The sequence below is a fragment of the Patiria miniata genome, unplaced genomic scaffold, assembly GCF_015706575.1.
Source record: "Patiria miniata isolate m_02_andy unplaced genomic scaffold, ASM1570657v1 HiC_scaffold_7, whole genome shotgun sequence".
Classification (NCBI taxonomy): Eukaryota; Metazoa; Echinodermata; class Asteroidea; order Valvatida; family Asterinidae; genus Patiria; species Patiria miniata.
Genome location: NW_024037074.1, coordinates 47,154,698 through 47,173,323, shown reverse-complemented (window position 1 = coordinate 47,173,323; position 18,626 = coordinate 47,154,698). Strand labels below are relative to the sequence as shown.

Genomic DNA, 18,626 nt, shown 5'->3' with positions numbered 1-18,626 from the left:
CTAGTCCAAGATGATGGCTGATTTTTTTGGTTGGTGTCACTAGAGGGCGGTATAATGGTAAACAATTCCTCAGAGGCATCAGCCTGTTGAGTTGGCACATCTTTCTCTGAATTCCACAAAATTGTTGTTGCAATAAACGCAGAGATTTTCTCGAGAGGTATCATAGAGGACAAATAGGTGCAACGATGAATACATCTGCAAAGATTGTGGAATGTGTTCCCAATTTTTCGGAGGGACGATCGAAGGAGGTGATGTTCTTCTCATCTATGATTTTCTTGGGGGATTCTTGATTTTGAAACTTAAAAATTGTCTCAATCCAAAATAATTTCAGTTTCTGTGTCAGGCATGTGAGGAGATTCTCAGCAAATGGAGAGAGATTACTATTATAAATTAATTCGGAAATTCATGTTTTAATACACTATTTTGTAATGATTCAAGTCAATGACTTGACTCGAGTCCGACTCGAGTCACAATTTTTGGTGACTCAACTTGACTCGAGTCCCTAGGGCAAGTGACTCCACTCGACTTGAGTCACTGCGATCAAATGACTCGACTCGACTCGACCTTCTTCACCTAATGATTGGCCTTGACTCAAGTCACTACTTTAAAATGACTCGACTCGAGTCAGAAAAGTCAGTGACTCATTACAAGTACAACTCTGAACAAAATATCAAAATGTTGAGATGTTTATTCAATCAATGTACAGATCGTCGACGCCATCGCCCATGCACTCATCCACACCGAGGGGTGCCACTTACTGGATGTGGACCCAAGCCCGTCCACCAACCGCACCGTCTTTTCGTTTGTGGGCTCTCCCGATGCCGTCGTCGAGGGCGCTCTCAATATGGCCCGGGTCGCGGCGCGGCTGATTGACATGCGACATCATCATGGTGGGGTTTACTTAACTGCTGACAAATTTTACTGTGAACAACTTTTTCGTAGCATAACAAAGTTTTAGTTTTTTGTTTTGCTTGTCGATAGAATCTTAATTCTTGTTTACTTTGTTCATTTTGTTTGGGTCCACCGTAGGTGAGCATCCACGCATGGGGGCGCTAGACGTGTGCCCCTTCATTCCAGTCTGTAACGTGACCATGGAGGAATGCGTCCAGTGCGCCAAGGAATTCGGGCAACAACTCTCTCAAGAACTCTCCATTCCAGGTGAGGAATGGCTTTGTCCAGTTTCCTGCGAGATAAGGGTATTGGGGAAGTTGGTTTGAATTTAAACATCTCCTAAAACTCAGAAGTAGTCATTAAACTAGGATGCAGTTATCATCAAAAGGTGTGTATCATTTAAATTGTGAACCACACTTTATCTCTAAATTCTCTTTTGAGTTTAGACAACATTTCAAAACGCAGAACAGTTTTAAAGCTTAGGTAAACCAACGGCTTGATTGATGACGACCCTTTCATCAAAAGATGTTTATAATTCATTTTTTGAACCCCTTGTTTTTTCTGTTGTCTTTATGCTTGCAGTTTATCTCTACGCCGAAGCTGCCACAGAAGAGAAAAGAAAGTTGCTGTCATCCATAAGAGCAGGAGAATACGAGAAACTTGCCACCAAAGTACGTTCCAAAGCCCGCATTATGTTGCAGCCTGTTGTGAGACTTTGTCAAGTTATACAGTCAATTGCCAAATGTTGATTGTCTTTTGTTTTCTGCCTTAGCTCGCCGATCCAGACTGGCTCCCCGATTTCGGCGCGGCCGAGTTCGTCCCATCATGGGGCGCGACGGCCACCGGCGCCCGCAAATTCCTGATTGCCTACAACGTGAACCTGCTGGGAACCAAGGAACAGGCGCACCGCATCGCCCTCAACATCCGGGAGCAAGGCCGCGGAAAAGGCCAGGTGTGGATAAACGAGATTCGACCATCGTTGACAAACAATTTCGATCATTGTTCTCCCCGTTGGTTTTCAACATCGGTAGTTTTTTAGGCGAGTCAGTATAAAGTCTGCCACGAACCAATATGGCCCATCAGGCCGGCGTTTATCTCCGGTTTCAGTGGCATGAAACGACTGAGAATATTTCTACTCCCCCTGGATGGGATGCCAGTCCATCGCAGGTTACTTCCCAAGTAATGCCGGTACCCATTTATACTCCTGGGTGGAAAGAGGCAAGTGGGGTGAAGTGTCTTGCCAAAGGACACAACAAATGGCCAACAGCTGGATTCGAACCCCTGACCCTCTGATCACGAGTCACGAGTACTAACCACTAGGCCTCAAACTCCCCTCCCCCTTTTACAAGAGTCCCTAAAAGGAAAGTGGTCTTGAAGTACTCTTTAACCCATCTAATGCCAATCATTATTTGTGCCTTATTTCCCCAGCCCGGAAGACTCAAGTCCGTCCAGGGTATAGGGTGGTGGCTCGCGGAGGCCAACCTAGCCCAAGTCAGCCTGAATCTTCTGGACTTTGAAGTCTCGACAATGCATCAAGTTTTTGAAGAATGCGTCAAGGATGCTGAGGTAATCCCACCGATAATTAATACTTTATCTCAGACAGTAGGCTCAGAAAAAAGTAATATTATTAAAGTTAAAGTAATAAAATATGAATCAATAATTCACACCCAAAAAACATTGACCAAAGAGACGGTATATGATCATTTTCCAACATTGCATCGCAAAGTTATTCATGCTTGCCAGCACCCTCCCTATTTCAGAAATTCATCATTCATTGCTGAATTTTCTTCATCTTTTTTGTTATCTTTCTAAGGAGTTGAATCTAGCCGTCTGCGGCTCACAGATCGTCGGTCTGGTGCCCCTGCAGGCCATGCTAGACGCAGCCGACTATTACATCATGAAAGAGAACCTGTTCATCTTGGACGAAGACCAGAAAATACGACTGGTAAGTGGTCCAGAAAGTTTAATAATTAATTATGACAATTCGTATTTATTCAGTAATTATTTATCATTAATACTACAATGTTTGGTGAGTGTAGATTTCTTCTGTAATTTTATTATAGGTGATTCAAAAGTTGGGCCTGAGTTCTCTGAGCCTCTTCAAACCAAACGAACGGATTATTGAGTAAGTAGAAACTGTTCCTTCTGTCAAATCACAAGCCATCACAAGCCATCATAAGCCATCACAACTCATCGCAAGTTAATCTGAAGTCACCCCGTCTCAAGTCAAGCCACACGCTATTTGAATGAACTGTGCTAAAGGCATTCTTTTGTTAATAGAGTTGAGATAGAGTTGCGATTGATTTGCGATTGGCTTGCGATTGACTTGTGATTGTCTTGTGATTGTCTTATGATTGCCTTATGATTGACTCCTGATTGTTTTGTGATTGACTTGTGATTGTATTGGGATTGTCTGTGATTGCCTTATGATTGATCTGTGATTGAATTGTGATTTGACTTGTGATTGTCCTGTGATTGTCTGTGATTGCCTTATGATTGACTTGTGATTGATTTGTGATTGGCTTGTGATAGCGTTTTTATTGTCGTGTGATTGCCTTATGATTGTCTTATGACTGCTTTATGATCACGTGTTGATTGCCTTATGATAATCTAATGATTGCCTTGTGATTGCTTTACGTTTACCTTGTGATCGCCTTATGATTGCCTTGTGTTTGCCTATTGATTGTCTCAATTACACAACTCAATTTAGGCTAAAAAAAAAATTGTTTTGCTTCCGATTACATGGCATTTGAAAATAGGGTAGTTAGGTAGGGAAAATATTTTTTTTTGGACAAATTTTTTTATATACGATCTTATGCCGGTATCTTCGTGTAATCAAGGGTGAAAGGAAGTAACTGATGATTTTCAGGGTTTCTTCCCCATTTCCCCCCCCCCCAAAAAAATTAGGATAGTGGCTGTAAAAATACGGTAGGTAGGGTAACCGGAAGCAGAACTATTATATATTTTTGGCCTTACGTCATTACAGGTCAGAACTTCCGTCTTTTCAAAACGGATAATTTTAGGTTTTGTTTTTTATTTTCATCAGATACATGGTCCGGGAAGATGACTCTATCGACGCTCCTCTGGCCAACATGAGCCTCAAGTCCTTTATCAAAAGTGTCGGGGCCCGGACCCCCGCGCCTGGGGGCGGGTCTGTGGCTGCTGCCGTGGGGGCGTTGGTAAGACATTCTTGTAGTCGAAGCCGAGAACTAGAGTTTGGTTGAGGAGACATTAGGCCGAAGAAAGTTAAAACTTATGGAAAGAGCAAATTCAGTAAGACGAAAGAAATAAGGTTTTCAATCTTACCAATTGTTATTCATTCTCAAGCCAGAAAATCTATGAAAAATTCACCACGACATCAATATCAGTGTACGCAGAAAAACGCAAAATATTCTACCAAAATTTGTTGCAGCTAGATGTCATTTAAGAAAAAGGAATGTGTCTCATTTACATATAATGAATATTAAGATATATTTATAGATATTGAATATTAATTTCTTCAAAACGATGACAGAGTTTTGTTGTCATGTTTGCAACAATTCCTTAAACGGAGGCTTTTTTCTCTTGGTTATGTGTGAGGATAATTTTTTATTATTTTTTTATTCTACATGATATTTTTTCAACATTTTAATAATCAATGTTTTGAATTTGCAGTTACAGCAAATCATAGTTAACTATGTAACTGGATGACAAAAATTACAACCACAGAATTGCAAAAGGAAGAGAAATGCTCCCATTTTTTGGGGATAAAATTTCCATTTTGTCTAAAAAAAATTTATGACCATCTTTTTAGGGTGCTGCTTTAGCTAGCATGGTTGGGTGGATGACGTACGGCAATAAAAAGTTCGAGAAACTGGATGCGACAATGCGACGTCTCATACCGCAGATGAACGACGTCATGCAGAGTCTGATACCCCTGGTGGATGCCGACGCTGCGGCTTTCAATGGATTCATGGTATGGGGAAAGCACGACGAGACGGGGACCCAGACCTCGCTGTCAAAATTTACTCATAGACTTGCATTTCTGTCATGCATTGCAATGAAACTATGTAGAATATTTCATTAAAAGAACTACTGTAATGGAGAAAAATTGTGCAAAACGGGTAAACTGATGTGGAAAAAAAAAGTGTTAATTGTTGCTTTTTGTCTTCTCAAACAGACCGCCAGTAAACTTCCCAAAACAACCGAGGAAGAAAAGAAAGTGTAAGCGTCATAATTAATTCTATCTGAATTTTTTTCCATTATGCATACAGGGGTGCGAGTGACCACTGATAAAAATAGCTAAAAACAACTGAAAAAGGTGTTAAAAAGCTGAACTTTGGAAATCTCCTATACTTTTGTACACAGCAAGTGAGGGAAAAAAGCTGAAATCCAAAACAAAAAAAGCTGAAATCAGCTGTAAAGAGTGTATGGATTCTCACTGCCTGTCAATCAAACTTTGCATTGACCAATCAGGTCGCAACTTTTGGTCAGGTGACCACGGTAGTCCAATCAAACAGGGTCACAAGCACTGTGAGAAATGTACACTGATCAAAAATGGGTGGGACTTCATGGCCAAAATGGAATATTCCATAAAATTGTCATTTGTGAAAAATGCGTTTATTTTATTTTTTCGCAGGCACGATGAATGCGCGCAAGCCGCCATTCGCACAGCCATCTCGGTACCCATGCAGGTGGCCAAAAGCATCAACGACATATGGGAACCATTGAAGGAACTGGCCAGGCACGGCAATGTGCAGTGCGTCTCCGATCTGCAGGTAACTTGGAAAATTTACAAAAATTCGTAACGACATTGGCAATTTCCAAAACGAAATTTAAAGAAGTAATAGTAAAACTTTGGTGCTGAAAATATAACGGTGCAAAATTGACCAGAAATGTGGACTAAGCTGTTGATTGGTCAATTTGGCTGTCATGTTTTTGTAATACAACAACGGGTTACCGAAGACCTGATAAAAGGCGCCCGCTGAATGGTCAGAATCTCGAGGTCAGGACACAGTCTTGTTTTGCATAATTAATCGCCGAATCTGTTGGCATATCATAGACCCTTGCTGTGCAAGGGGATATTTCCATAGACAAGTTCCAACCCCCTAAAAAAATAATCACTCCCCACGCCCCTTTGTAGGAGATCCTCATCAGCTGCCTGTGTTTTTTTGATTCATAGGTTGGGGCCAGAGCTCTGGAATTAGGCGTATGGGGCGCCTATTACAACATTATGATTAACATTCCAAATGTGGAGGAGGAAAGCTACAAAGAAAAGGTAAGAACTTTCTGATCACTACCTCAGTATTTTTTGGTATACATTTATCGTCTTCGTAACTACAGAAACAGGCTATATATAAAAAAAGAAATATTGTCATATCTGTAAATCTCGCACTGCTTTTTTTTCCCCAATTTGGTTTTAATTTTCTGGCAGGCAAGGGAGGACATTGAGACTGTCCTGAAGCTGGCAAAAGAGGGCGCCGCAGACGTGCTGAAAATTGTGGACGAACGTGCTTAAGACAGAGCAAGCTTAAGACAGTTGTGCATTCTGGGAATTCTGTCGGCCTGTATAATGTGTGCAAAATGTGTGAGTATATATTAAAGTTGGTAAAACCGTGCTATGTGGCGCTCAAGAATTTATTGTTCAAATTGAATTATTACTTGTTTTAGCATGAGTCATGAGCTTTCAAATGAGTCACCGAAAAGTTTTAAACTTTGAAATAGAAGCATTCTGTATTCGTATTTCAAAAATGTGAATATATATTTTTGTGTGCTGCACAAAAAATATTGTGTTTCTAGGAGACCAGGGTGATAAGCATTCACTTTTTTTTTTTCCTAATTTCTTTTTTTTTTTTAATAGTTTTTTTAGAATTGGTTATTTCAATTAAAAACAAAATTAAAAACAGTTTTCACATTTTAAATTGCCCAGTGTGAGTTTAGGTAGGGTACATGAAACATGATGCAATACCGTAGCAGTGCAGGTATAACAAGAATATTTGAGGCCCTCTTGTGGTGGTTAATCCCAACGTTTTATTATTTAACAAAAACCCCGAATAGTATTGTACTTACTACTTCATGCAAAGTTTAGGGACATGCATATATTTTTCTTCCAATACAGAAATTGTATGGCATATATGGTAAAAAAAAAAGTGTGATGACAATTTTAGTTTGGTTTTAATCAGCATTTCCGTTCTGTAATAGTGGTGTGTGTAACTGGGTAGCATGGCTTCTCTGGCATGTTTATATATAAAAGCAATGCGGTGAAATTGATGTTAAAAACAGTTTTTGTCTGTTGTAAAGGTAAACTTCCTTCAAAAGGAATGCATAATAAGCAATAAATGAAACAGCATGTTACATGTATATAACGCTGTAGATTAACTACAAAATGATTTAACACATGTAAATTTTCAAAAAGTGCCTTATCAAGTCGAAAAGACACACACAAACAAAAAAAGCTTGATGAAAGTAAAAGTTCTTTGTAATAAGCATATACTAGCTTTTAAAATATCCTTTTTGGAAAAAAAAACAAAATTTAATGTGGTTTAATACTTTATTTGGCCTGCAATGTCAGATTATATTTACCGTGCAGCTTGTGTAATGGATTTGGTGTTGAATAAAAATAGCAAAAGCTATTCAAACAAAAGTTAAAATGTCTCAGTTAGTTGCAACTGTGTCACTAATTTCTCTGCACATGCAGCCAATAAATGCATTCTTTTCGCTTTAGTCCAGTAATTTTATAAGCTGTGTCCTCTTCAAGGCCGGGGGTGGGGGGGGGAACCATTCAATGGGGATGCATGGTAGGGGTAGTTCCTTACAAAAACATTCATGCGTGACGAGTATAATCGAATGGACATGTTGGACAGTGAGCAACATAGAATTGAAGGTGCATTGTAAAAAGATCAAGCATTCCACAATTGTCTCCTTTTCATTGGCTGAGTTGACACTGGGGGGGGGGGGGGGAGAGGGGGGCGTTCGTAAGTCATTCTTGTGGTCAAAGTCGAGAACTAGAGTTTGGTTGAGGGGACATTAGGCGAAAGATCTTAAAAGTTACTTAAAAGAACAGCTCCACCAAAGAAAAATATACTTTTTAACCTAAAATGTTTGTGTCACGCTTTACTTCAGTCATACATGTATACTGAAATTCACTGTGAAATTGATATCAGTGTAAGGAAACGGCATTTTACCATAATGTGTGGCCACAGGAAAGGAACATGGTCTTTTACATATAATGAATATTAACATATATTAACATGTATTTACATATAATGAATATTATTTTCATAAATTTCAACAATTTCTGGGCAGGAGTACAAGTAGCATTTCTCCCCCACAGTAAAGGGAGGCTTGTTTTTTTATAGTTCTTGGTTATGCATGATGATAAATAATATTTTATAACTACAAATTTGTTAATACTTTAATAATTATCCTTTTGTATTTGCAATTGCGGCCAACCATAGTTGGCCAACAACTATGCAGTTCACGCATGCGTGAACGTAAATCATGTACCGCAGCTACCACACTTAATGTCCGACAAATTCAGGATTGCCGTTGTTTGCGCATCAATTTAAACCATCAAGCAAAGAAAACATGGTTTCATTGTGCCTTTGGGCCACTAAAGAATGATTCAGGCATGCCCAACAAGTTGTTCTGTCAAGCGATACTAATTGTTCCCTGCTGGTTGCAGGCATTCATCTGGTGATCAACTAACTTAAAGAGATTAAACCTCAACATAAGAGAGATAGGAATTCCTGGTGCAATCTTAATGAAACCAAAACACTCGAATAAACCGATATAAAAGAGGATTCACGGCACGCATGTAAATTCTCAATAAGTGCCTCAAGTCCAAAATGACATGGAAGCCCTGCTGGAAATTCATGATTCTTTGACAAATAAGCAGTTTTATTAGCTGTTCAAATATCATTTTTGAAAAAGAAGAAATTTATTGTTAGTTTAATAAACTGGTGAGTTTCTGAAATGCCATGATTTTGTTGGCCAAAGGATATTAAGAGATTTACCCACCTGTGTTTAACAGATTTGATGTTCAATCAAAAGGTGAATGTTTTTCAAAATAAATACGTCTCATTTTAGATTTTAGAAGGAATCAAATAAAATTTGCACATAAGAACTAATATTTGGTGATGCGGCACGTCAAAATATATCAAGTTAAGTGTATGTAGAATATATGACAATGTGGTGAAAATAATACAAACGATATGAGCTGCAGACATATATACAGTAACATCAGGCATGCAACTGGGAAGTCACAAAAAAAGAGGAAATTCAAATTTTTCCCAGACTTTGTACAGTGTTTTTCTATTTTCAATGGCACACATTGGAAGTAAAAAAAGAGAGGAAATCAGCTGATCCGAGGAAAAGTTGCATACCTGTAATATAGATGAAGATGTAAATTGAAAATTAAAGAACAAAATCTGTTGATATCAATTTGGCTGAATGAAGATAAAACAACTATAGTCGTTTTATCTTCATTAAAGTGGGGTTTGAACCTACAACCTCCGAAATGGTTCATTAGACTTCTTCAAAATATAAATTTAAAGGTATATGACGGTATTTGTGGTTGAAACTTAAAGTCACATTTGTGTAATTTAGCATCCTGAGGATGTTATTGTTATTTTGTTTTAAAAAGAACTTGTATAACTTACTTTAAAATATCAATTTACGATTTACAAAAATAATTTTCATTTGTGTGTGTGTGATTCTCTACACACAAATTAAATATTCGTTGCTTAATATGTTTAAATATCATTCAGAAATACCTAAGACAAGGTACCAATTCCTATTGGTCGAAAGCCTGTCACATGGGTGGTTTTAAACCACCAATAAAACATCACTGCGTTCTGCGCCACATCCCTAAGTGCACGTCGCACACGCGCCAATTTCCATAAAAGGAGATTTTTTCAGACCACGTGCCTATACCCGGACCATCCGGACACGTAACGCACCCCGGATGCTGACACGTAAAAAGACTAGCACGAGCGGCGAAGCCGCGAAGGCCTTTACTATCTCGTGGAACTAATCACTTATTCATTTATTCACGTAATATACATCAAGCAATATGAACCAATCATCTAATGGTGGTTTGCGGTTACCAGCAACAGCACCTACGCTATGGCGTGTGTGCTGTCTGGCGCCAGACGACGGCTGATTTACATTAGTAATGCTGCATTTTCATTGGTCAATTTACAACGGGTAATGCATTATGCATGTCTACCAAATCGGTAGACAAATGTAAAGAAAAACATAAGCGTTCTCCACGAGATGGTAAAGGCCCTCGCGGCTTTGCCGCTCGTACTAGTCTTTTTACGTGTCAGCATCCGGGGTGCGCCACGTGTCCGGGTAAGCGCGTGGGACTTGACTAAAGGGGCCTGGTCGCAGATAGTAACCCTTGCCTTCGGTTCCGGCTATTATCCCCGTCCAGGCCTCCCGCCAGTTTTAATCGTACATGTTTAAAACTGGCCAAGCACATATCTATTGCCTTAAGAATGTCAAAATACTGATTGATGAAACATTTGATAACATCTCTGACTTATATGCAGGTAGAAGAAATGATCGGGTACTGTACATGGTGGAAAACATAAAGTGAAACACGTTATCGACTTGATTCAACAAAACAGCTGCCTCTTTTTCCAAAAACTTCCTCCTTTTAACCGTTTTGCATTACAATTGAGGTTGTAGAAAGTTTCGCAATTCAATACAAAAGGTAAGACAATTTGCACATATACATGTAACAATGTCCTTTTTGATTATTCGGACACTTTTATTTAATTTTACATTTTGGGATTCATTCCCCACCCCCCCCCCCCAAATCTTCGCAGAATGAACTTGTACAACTCGCTGCATAGTTCTTCAAGGGACTTTTTTCTAAACTTAGCACACTTGGAGCACTGATCCCAATATGAAACAGCCTGGGAATGCCGGGTTCCAATAAAGGAACGCCAGGTTCCTAGTTAGGAGTGCCAGATATCTGAATATCAGGTTCCCATATAGGAATGCACATTTCCCATTTAGGAATGCCAGATTCCTATATCTGAGTATCAGGTTCCCATATAGGAATGCCAGTTCCCATATAGGAATGCCAGATTCCTATATCTGAATATCAGGTTCCCATATAGGAATGCCAGTTCCCATATAGGAATGCCAGATTCCTATATCTGAATATCAGGTTCCCATATAGGAATGCCAGTTCCCATATAGGAGTGCCAGATTCCTATATCCGAATATCATGTTCCCATATAGGAATGCCAGTTCCCATATAGGAATGCCAGGTTCCCATATAGGAATGCCAGATTCCTATATCTGAATATCAGGTTCCCATATAGGAATGCCAGGTTCCCATTTAAGAGTTCCAGATTCCTATATCCGAATATCATGTTCCCATGTAGGAATGCCAGGTTCCCATTTAGGAGTGCCAAATTCCTATATCTGAATATCAGGATTCCATTTGGGAATGCCAGGTTTCCATATGGAAATACCAGGTTTCCATTTGGGAATGCCAGGTTTCCATATAGGAATGCCAGATTCCTACATGGGAATGCCAGGTTCCCATTTAGGAGTGCCAGATTCCTATATCTGAATATCAGGTTTCCATATGGGAATACCAGGTTTTTATGACGGAATGCCAGATTCCTATATGGGAATACCATATTTCCATATGGGAATGCCAGGTTTCCATGAGGGAATGCCAGATTCCTATATGGGAATACCAGGATTCCATTATGGAATACCAGTTCCATTTATCGAAATGCTGGTATAGAAATATCAGGTATCAATGTGGGAATGCCAGATTCCTATATGGGAATACCAGGTTTCCATTATGGAATACCAGTTCCATTTATCGAAATGCTGGTAAAGAAATATCAGGTATCAATGAGGGAATGCCAGATTCCTATATGGGAATACCAGATTTCCATACGGGAATGCCAGGTTTCCATTCGGGAATGTCAAGGTGGCAATCTTGGAATACTAAATTCCCATATAGGGATACTTTCCTATAAACAAGCTTGCTTTACTCTTTTAATAAAAAAAAAGGAATAATCAAAATAAATTCCGGACCGTCCTTGATTTGGGCCTCATTTGAGTTTGATTCTCGGAATAATTATTCCCAATCGACAACTCCGGGATATTCCTCCTTGCCGATCGACTGTAGGATCGGAAACCCGTCTCCGTCCACGGCCTGGTCCGGATTGCAGTTGACACGGAAATACGCAGTGATTACTTGCTGATCCGTCCGTGTCATGAGAGTAAAGTTGAAGGTCGACCTGAGAGGGAGTAAACAACAACAACAAATTATCAACCAAAAAAGTAAACAGACTTGAAGATATTTGTACCAACAAATAAATTGTCATGGGTTGAATACCCTTCAACTAGCCTGAAAATAAATTTTTAAAATTTGACTCCCCTGTTTACATTGTGACTTTAGTTGTGTATTCATTAATGCCAAAGACAGTTTACCTTTTCCTATTGGTCGAGAGCCCATCACATGGTTAAATTCACCATACACCGGCACAGCTGCGTTCTGCACCACATCGCGCAGTACGCGCCACGCGCACGTCAATTGCCATATAAGGAGTTGTTTACAACTACTCATGAGACTGGACATAGAGGAGTGTCCCAAAAAATATGAAGTATAATAATTGCTGGACAAAATAGTTGGAAATTTATGATTTTTAACTTGTTTTAACTTTTGCACCAAACAATGTTGATTTTTTTTTTACCGAACAATGTTGATTTTTTTTTTACCAAAAAGGTATTTATGAATGGGAATAAATATGTGCTTGGCCAGTATTAAACACAATGAACCCGAGCGGGATCCAGACTCCAACTGGTCTTAAAACGTACTGTTTAAAACTGGCCAAGCATACATTTATTCACTGAATCAAATATTGGAAAACTAAAATGCATACTCACTGGAACATCATGTATATGAAACTATCGCGTGTTTGTATTGGACTGCAGTACTTGCTATTGATCAAAAACATAAAAGAAAAAAAAAGAGTATTAAGGCCAAAAAAAAAAAGTCTCCGGTTCTGGTATGCGCGCGCGTCGCCGTAGCCATGCGCGTCGGCAAAATGAAAAAGTTTTTTTTTCAATGAAAGATGATGCCTCAAAACCGCCAAACTCACTGGTTTGACTGGAATTCTGCTGCTGCGCAATTTCAACGTGGTTTTAGATGGGGTTATGATCGAGAATAAGCTTTTTGTGGCCTCTCTGGACTACCATATATTTGCACTAAGTTTAGTTGGGCACCATTTGCAGTCACCAGCCGTCATTTGAAGCAAAAAAGTCAGGTAAAAAAAAAAAACAAGTCGCGTCGCCGCACCACTTTTTGGACAAGCTCCATACCAGAAACCGGAGACTTTTTTTGGGGGGGGGGGCCTAAAGGGAATATACAACATTTGTAAACATCGAAAAATAAAACCACCAAGTTTTTACGAAATACTTTACTAGAATGTTGGTAAATGACAGTATAAAGCACCCTGTAAAATTATGGCACCTGGTGTCGAGTCATTTTCAAGAAAATAGTATTTTTGTATACATTTCCAACGGTGGTCGGCCAACCACCATTGGAAAGACCTAACTATTTTTCAACTACTGATCCACATTTACCATTTTTTCAGTCCAAATTTAGTTTGCTATTGGTTACATGTTCATGAACGGGTGCAGGCAGGCTAGACAGGTTCCCTTACCTTACAATTTTCCGGCATCTATAAATATTGATCTATTTCATCTTTAGTGGAGTCAGGGAACCAGACTGCTTGAACATTTTTGTTTTTCTTGGTTTTTCCGGCATTTTCGAACACAAAACTTCAAACACGTTGTAGAAATATGTGATCTATTATACCAACCCCTGAATAGTTAATTTCTGAAAATTACAACAAAAGCCAATGATGTACATTCACTTTAACATGCAATATGTCGTGGAATGTCTTTCAAAAATATGACTGTAAATTGGCACACAAGTCTAAAGTCATATAAAATTATAGCATTGGCTGGAATACAGTAGCATTCAATATTGGTACAATTTCAATAGGTCCAAGTAATTTTAACTCACACAGGGAAGTACTGGTTTGTCAACGTCATGTTAACGGGTTGTTTAAGCTGCAGAAGAAAGAAGAACAATGCCAAAATGAGATGTGAACACGCAAAGTTTGTTACTGATTAGGGTTGCCGAATATACCAGATATTCGATCATTCAACCGCATATTCGAAAAGCTTCTTGCCAGTTTGAAAATTCGAAAACCAAAAAAAACTACGTACATACAGGTGGGGTGGGGCAGGTGTGCGGCAGGGGACGCGCAGGGGGTGCAGAGGTGGATTAGGGAGGGGGTGCAGGTGGAAGATGGGTGGTGGATAGGGTAGGGTGGTTGGAGTACTAGGTGTGGTCGAGAGGGGTTCAGAAGCGGCAAGAAGAGTTGGGGTGGGTTAGGGTGGAGGTTGGGGTGGAGAAGGGGTGGGGTGGAGGGGGGGCAGGGTGAGGTGAAGATGGGGTGAGGGTTGGGTGGGGGTGAGGGTTGTTTGGGCTGAGGGTGGGGGTGAGGGTAGGGGCGAGGGTTGGTTGGGGGTGGAGGATGAGGGTGAGATTGGGGGTGAGGATGTGGGTGTGAGTGAGTTTGTTTCTGCATTCAATAGGGGACGTTGAACAATAGAGGACAGCAGGGTCCCCAATTCCCGAAGGTCCCCAATTTGGCGATTGTGTACGAACCATATGGGAGGTCTTCCTAAAAAGTACAAACAAAAGAGGGACAATAGGGGGTCCCTGATTGCAGGCAAATACACCCTTGTCTGTGTGGGTGAGGTTGGGGGCAGGGGTGGGGGGTGGGAGTTGGGGGATGAGGGGAGAGTGGGAGGGGGCAGGACAAGGTGGAGGAGGGAAAGAAGGTTCTACTCACCAGTTCCGTGGCTCTGATGGGTACCGCTTCATTCTTGACAAATTTCTCGGTCGTAATGATCTTGTTGTGGAACAGGACAGTGACTTGCAGTTGAATGTCATTTGTGGTCACCGACACAAAATTGTTATTGGTGATGTTGTAAAATAACTGGAGAAAAAAAAAAATGGAAAAAAAATTCGGATTGAAATGAATCAGACTCAGACAAGGCCAAAAAAAAAAATAAGTCGGTCTCTGGTCAGCGCGCGCGTCGATTTTAATCATTTTTTTTTTTTCCAAAATGTTCCGCAGTAGCTCCAACAGCGCCCTCTATTTCCGCACCTCCTCAATTTTTTTTTACCAAAGAGCACCAAGGAATGGAAATTGCACCAGGCAAATGATCGAAAGCACCAAGGCAAATTATGGAGGACACCAACGTACATGAGGACACCAAAAAAGCACAATAGTACCTCCCTTGTCTGTACAATCCAAGCTTGAAGAAGAAAAAAAAAAGCAAAAAAAAAAAAAAAAGCCGCTTGGCCGCGTCAATTCCGGAACTTTGGTCTGACCAGAGACCGAATATTATTTTTTTTTTGGCCTAAACATTATACAACAAAACCTTACACATCAATTGACCTGGGCATTAAACAATCACAGCTGACCATCTGGGATTTCAAAACCAAGAAGCGGACGGAAAAAAATCAGTTGATCAACCTGAAGCTTTGGGCGCAATAACTAACCATCAATTCCAGTGCGCAGGTGTCATGTTCATGGGACGTCGACACGTTCAGATCGACGTGGAGGGTGGTGACGTTGTCGTGAACGACGTCTACTGTCCGTGGTATGAGGAAGGCACACAGGGTTCCGGCGAGAACAACGCACAGCAGGAACGAGAGAAAGACATAGAGCCAGCTGCGGAGAGATATAACCGATATTCAGAAAAAGAAACACATGAAATGAACAACGTATTTCTCCTTTAAAGCTATAGTCCATCATTTGCAGCCATCCGAAAAGTAACTGGCGTAATTATTGTTGAAAAACAAACTTGGTTGAAAGATAGTAAGGGAACTAAACTCCCTGTGAAATTTTTCTTTCTGGGAAGCTGTCATTTTGAAGTAATCAACGAAAGTAGGCATTTCCAACGGTGATTCTTAAGAAGCACCATAGGAAAATTTAAATTAGTAGTTCGTTTTGTTATTCAGCGCAGCGCGCACAAGTATTGGAACGACGCACAGGCGCGCGCGGTTGTTATAATTCGGCGGATCAGTGCGCGACAGTGGAATTCAAAACAATTCAAAACATGATTCAGTAACTTTTGATTTGAAATTGAGATCTTAGAATGCTGTTTTTCTCGGAATGTACAGCTGAAGCTTAGCTGAAACTTCATCAGGTTAGTTGCTCAGTATCCTTCATTAGATATTGAACTCTTTTGTTGCTTCAAACGAACAAAATGCACAAATTGCAAATGATGGACTGTAGCTTTAACAAGCTCGATCGGATCTCGGAAGCTGCGGGCCAATGAATTTGTGTTCACCTTATTTTGACCTACGACTCCATAGCTGTAGGTCAGATGAAGAGGTCACGATGGACATTCTTTAACCCTAACCGCCCTGAATCCTCCAAAATCCTTTTTGCAAATTGGAGGAATTTGCAGGATTGAGGTTACATGGCAAAAGTGCGTTGCTGATTTCAGAGTACGCACTGTGTCAAGGTCTTGGGCCGGACCTTGTGTTGTTTATGCTCAGCCGTGCATAAATTTAGTCCTTGATTATACTTGACATCCTCCGCACTGCTCCAGGATGTCACTGCCTCTGCCTCAGCCTATTGACAGTCATAGTCGGAGGATTTTGCAGGATTCAGGCAGTGGTCACCCCTCCATGGACCATATTCAAGAAATAACGGAGGAATTTGCAGGATTGAGGCTATATGCTATTTTTCCATGAGGCCAATTGGAGGATTCTGCAGGATTGAGGCTACATCCTAGCAAAAATGCCTAGGGAGTTAGGGTTAATGTTTGACCAAGGCCAACATGTCGACAGCGCTACTTTTGTCATTTGAGCTTCTTGGTCACGTGACATTTTGGGGCTGGGCTTCTGATACTTGTGACAAAGTTTGGTTGTAAGCAGTCAAAATATGTTGGAGCAATAGACACTGTCAACGTTTGTTACTTACTAACTAACTAATGAACGGACTAACTGAGAGAAACGATGATTTGAAAAGCTGCTACCCGCAGCCAAAAAGTCAACTTTTTGGAGCAATTGAATAAAAAAAAAGACAAAATAAGTATCGCTACATGCCAGTTGGTTTGTTCCCACTTACGTTCTTCGGGGTTTCAGCCGCTTGTCATTGTATGGAATAAGAGCTACAAGATCATCTTCCTGCCCTGTTTGGAAAATATTATAAGCAAAGAAAGTGAGCAAAATAATGTTCAACTAAATAGCTTTCTTGGTTTCAAGTTTGAAGCCCAATTTTACTCAATTCTCCTTTTAGGTGACAACTTGCCAGTGAGATTGGGATGGTTGTTCTTTTATAAATACCTTTCCGGTCAAAAAGTCAAAACAAGTCAAAAATTGTGAATTTCAGACGATTTTGTTCAACAAGTTTACCTCATGTTTTTCGAAACACCCCTCTCGCCATGTTATGGTATGTCCCTCCTGAGAGTAGTCGTAAGCAACTCCTTATATGGAGATTGGCGCGTATTGTGCAGTGCAGAATTTAGGACTCGCGAAACACAGACCATTGGTAGTATTGCGCATGCCTAAGTGAAGATTGTGTGAACGTTCCACCAATAAAAGGGTAAAAGGAACCAGACTTCATAGTAGTCCAAATTTCATGTGACACCGGGAAAGTGTTTAAGACCAGCCAGCCGATGTTTTATTGACCGTTTAAGATTTTTTATTGACCGCATTCCAGCGATCAGGCATGAGAATAAATTTCAATGGAAAAAACAGGAAACTTGTGCAAAAACAGGAAAAAATATGTGAAATCAGGCCCAAAAAAACCCAAAACAAGCTCAAAACAAAAACGCAGGAATTTGGGCAAAAAAAAAAAATGGGAATTCCTGTTTAAACAGGAAGATTCTCATGCCCGAGGGATAACTTATAATTGTCTGGTCCCTCAAAGAACAAAGCCTTACCTCTGGGGATCTTCCCCGTTCCTTGACACGTCGGACATGTCAGCCCACTGCCTAGCTCCTCGTACGAATACATTGTCCCCGACGCCCGTGCGCTCGCCGCTGGCGAGACTGGGTTGGAGTTCAATCTGTCCTTTACGTCATTGGCTCTGTTGTTTTTATCGATGGTGGAGTAGTTACCGCTACTGGAAGACATGGAATCCAGGATGGGTCTGCTTGGATCGGAATGTCGTCAGGGCTGATGACGTAGCCACTCATGCTAGTAATAGGCTATTAATACCAGAACAAGTACCCTGAAAAGGAAACGTTGGTCTTAAATTCTCACCAACGGTTCTTGAATTTCACCTTCAGTTCGGGAAACATCGTTGTAACACACGCCTTGTTTGAGGCTGCCGTTTTGAATTCAGGAAAAGTAGACTTGTACATGACTCTGGCTGGACTTTCCTGGGAAGCATCAGACAGACCACTCACAGGGCACTTTGATTGGTCACCTGACCTATCACAGGGCACTTTGATTGGTCACCAGTCCAGGTGACCAATCAAAGTGCCCTGTGATTGGTCTGTCTGATGCTTGCCAGGAAACAGTCTAGCCAGAGCCATGCACAAGACTACTTTTCCTGAATTCGAAATGGCAGCCTCAAACAAGGCGTGTGTGACAAGGATGTTTCCCGAATTGAAGGTGGAATTTCTCTTTCTTTTCTTCCCAAAGGTATGTGAACCTAACCACCACCATTTGTATT

General features: G+C 40.5%; 2 protein-coding genes across 2 annotated transcripts; one reads left to right on the top strand and one right to left on the bottom strand.

The window, feature by feature from the left end:
• Nucleotides 1-39: 39 nt before the first annotated feature.
• On the top strand, nt 40-7,587 carry LOC119744596 (formimidoyltransferase-cyclodeaminase-like). Its single transcript, XM_038220603.1, has 14 exons — nt 40-248; nt 707-890; nt 1,030-1,158; nt 1,474-1,562; nt 1,664-1,843; nt 2,320-2,457; nt 2,705-2,836; nt 2,955-3,016; nt 3,938-4,070; nt 4,685-4,846; nt 5,051-5,094; nt 5,510-5,648; nt 6,053-6,148; nt 6,305-7,587. The coding sequence occupies exons 1-14, from the start codon at nt 186-188 to the stop codon at nt 6,386-6,388; spliced, it is 1,635 nt and encodes a 544-aa protein (XP_038076531.1). The 5' UTR covers nt 40-185; the 3' UTR covers nt 6,389-7,587.
• A 3,088-nt stretch (nt 7,588-10,675) lies between these two features.
• Nucleotides 10,676-18,115, bottom strand: LOC119745238 (transmembrane protein 106B-like; the record flags this gene model as incomplete). The annotated part of the gene is made up of 7 exons (XM_038221461.1): nt 10,676-12,146; nt 12,796-12,849; nt 13,940-13,986; nt 14,778-14,924; nt 15,494-15,665; nt 17,073-17,136; nt 17,890-18,115. Coding segments are annotated over 7 exons (873 nt in total), but the record flags the coding sequence as incomplete, so codon positions are not given.
• Between the last annotated feature and the right edge of the window lie 511 nt (nt 18,116-18,626).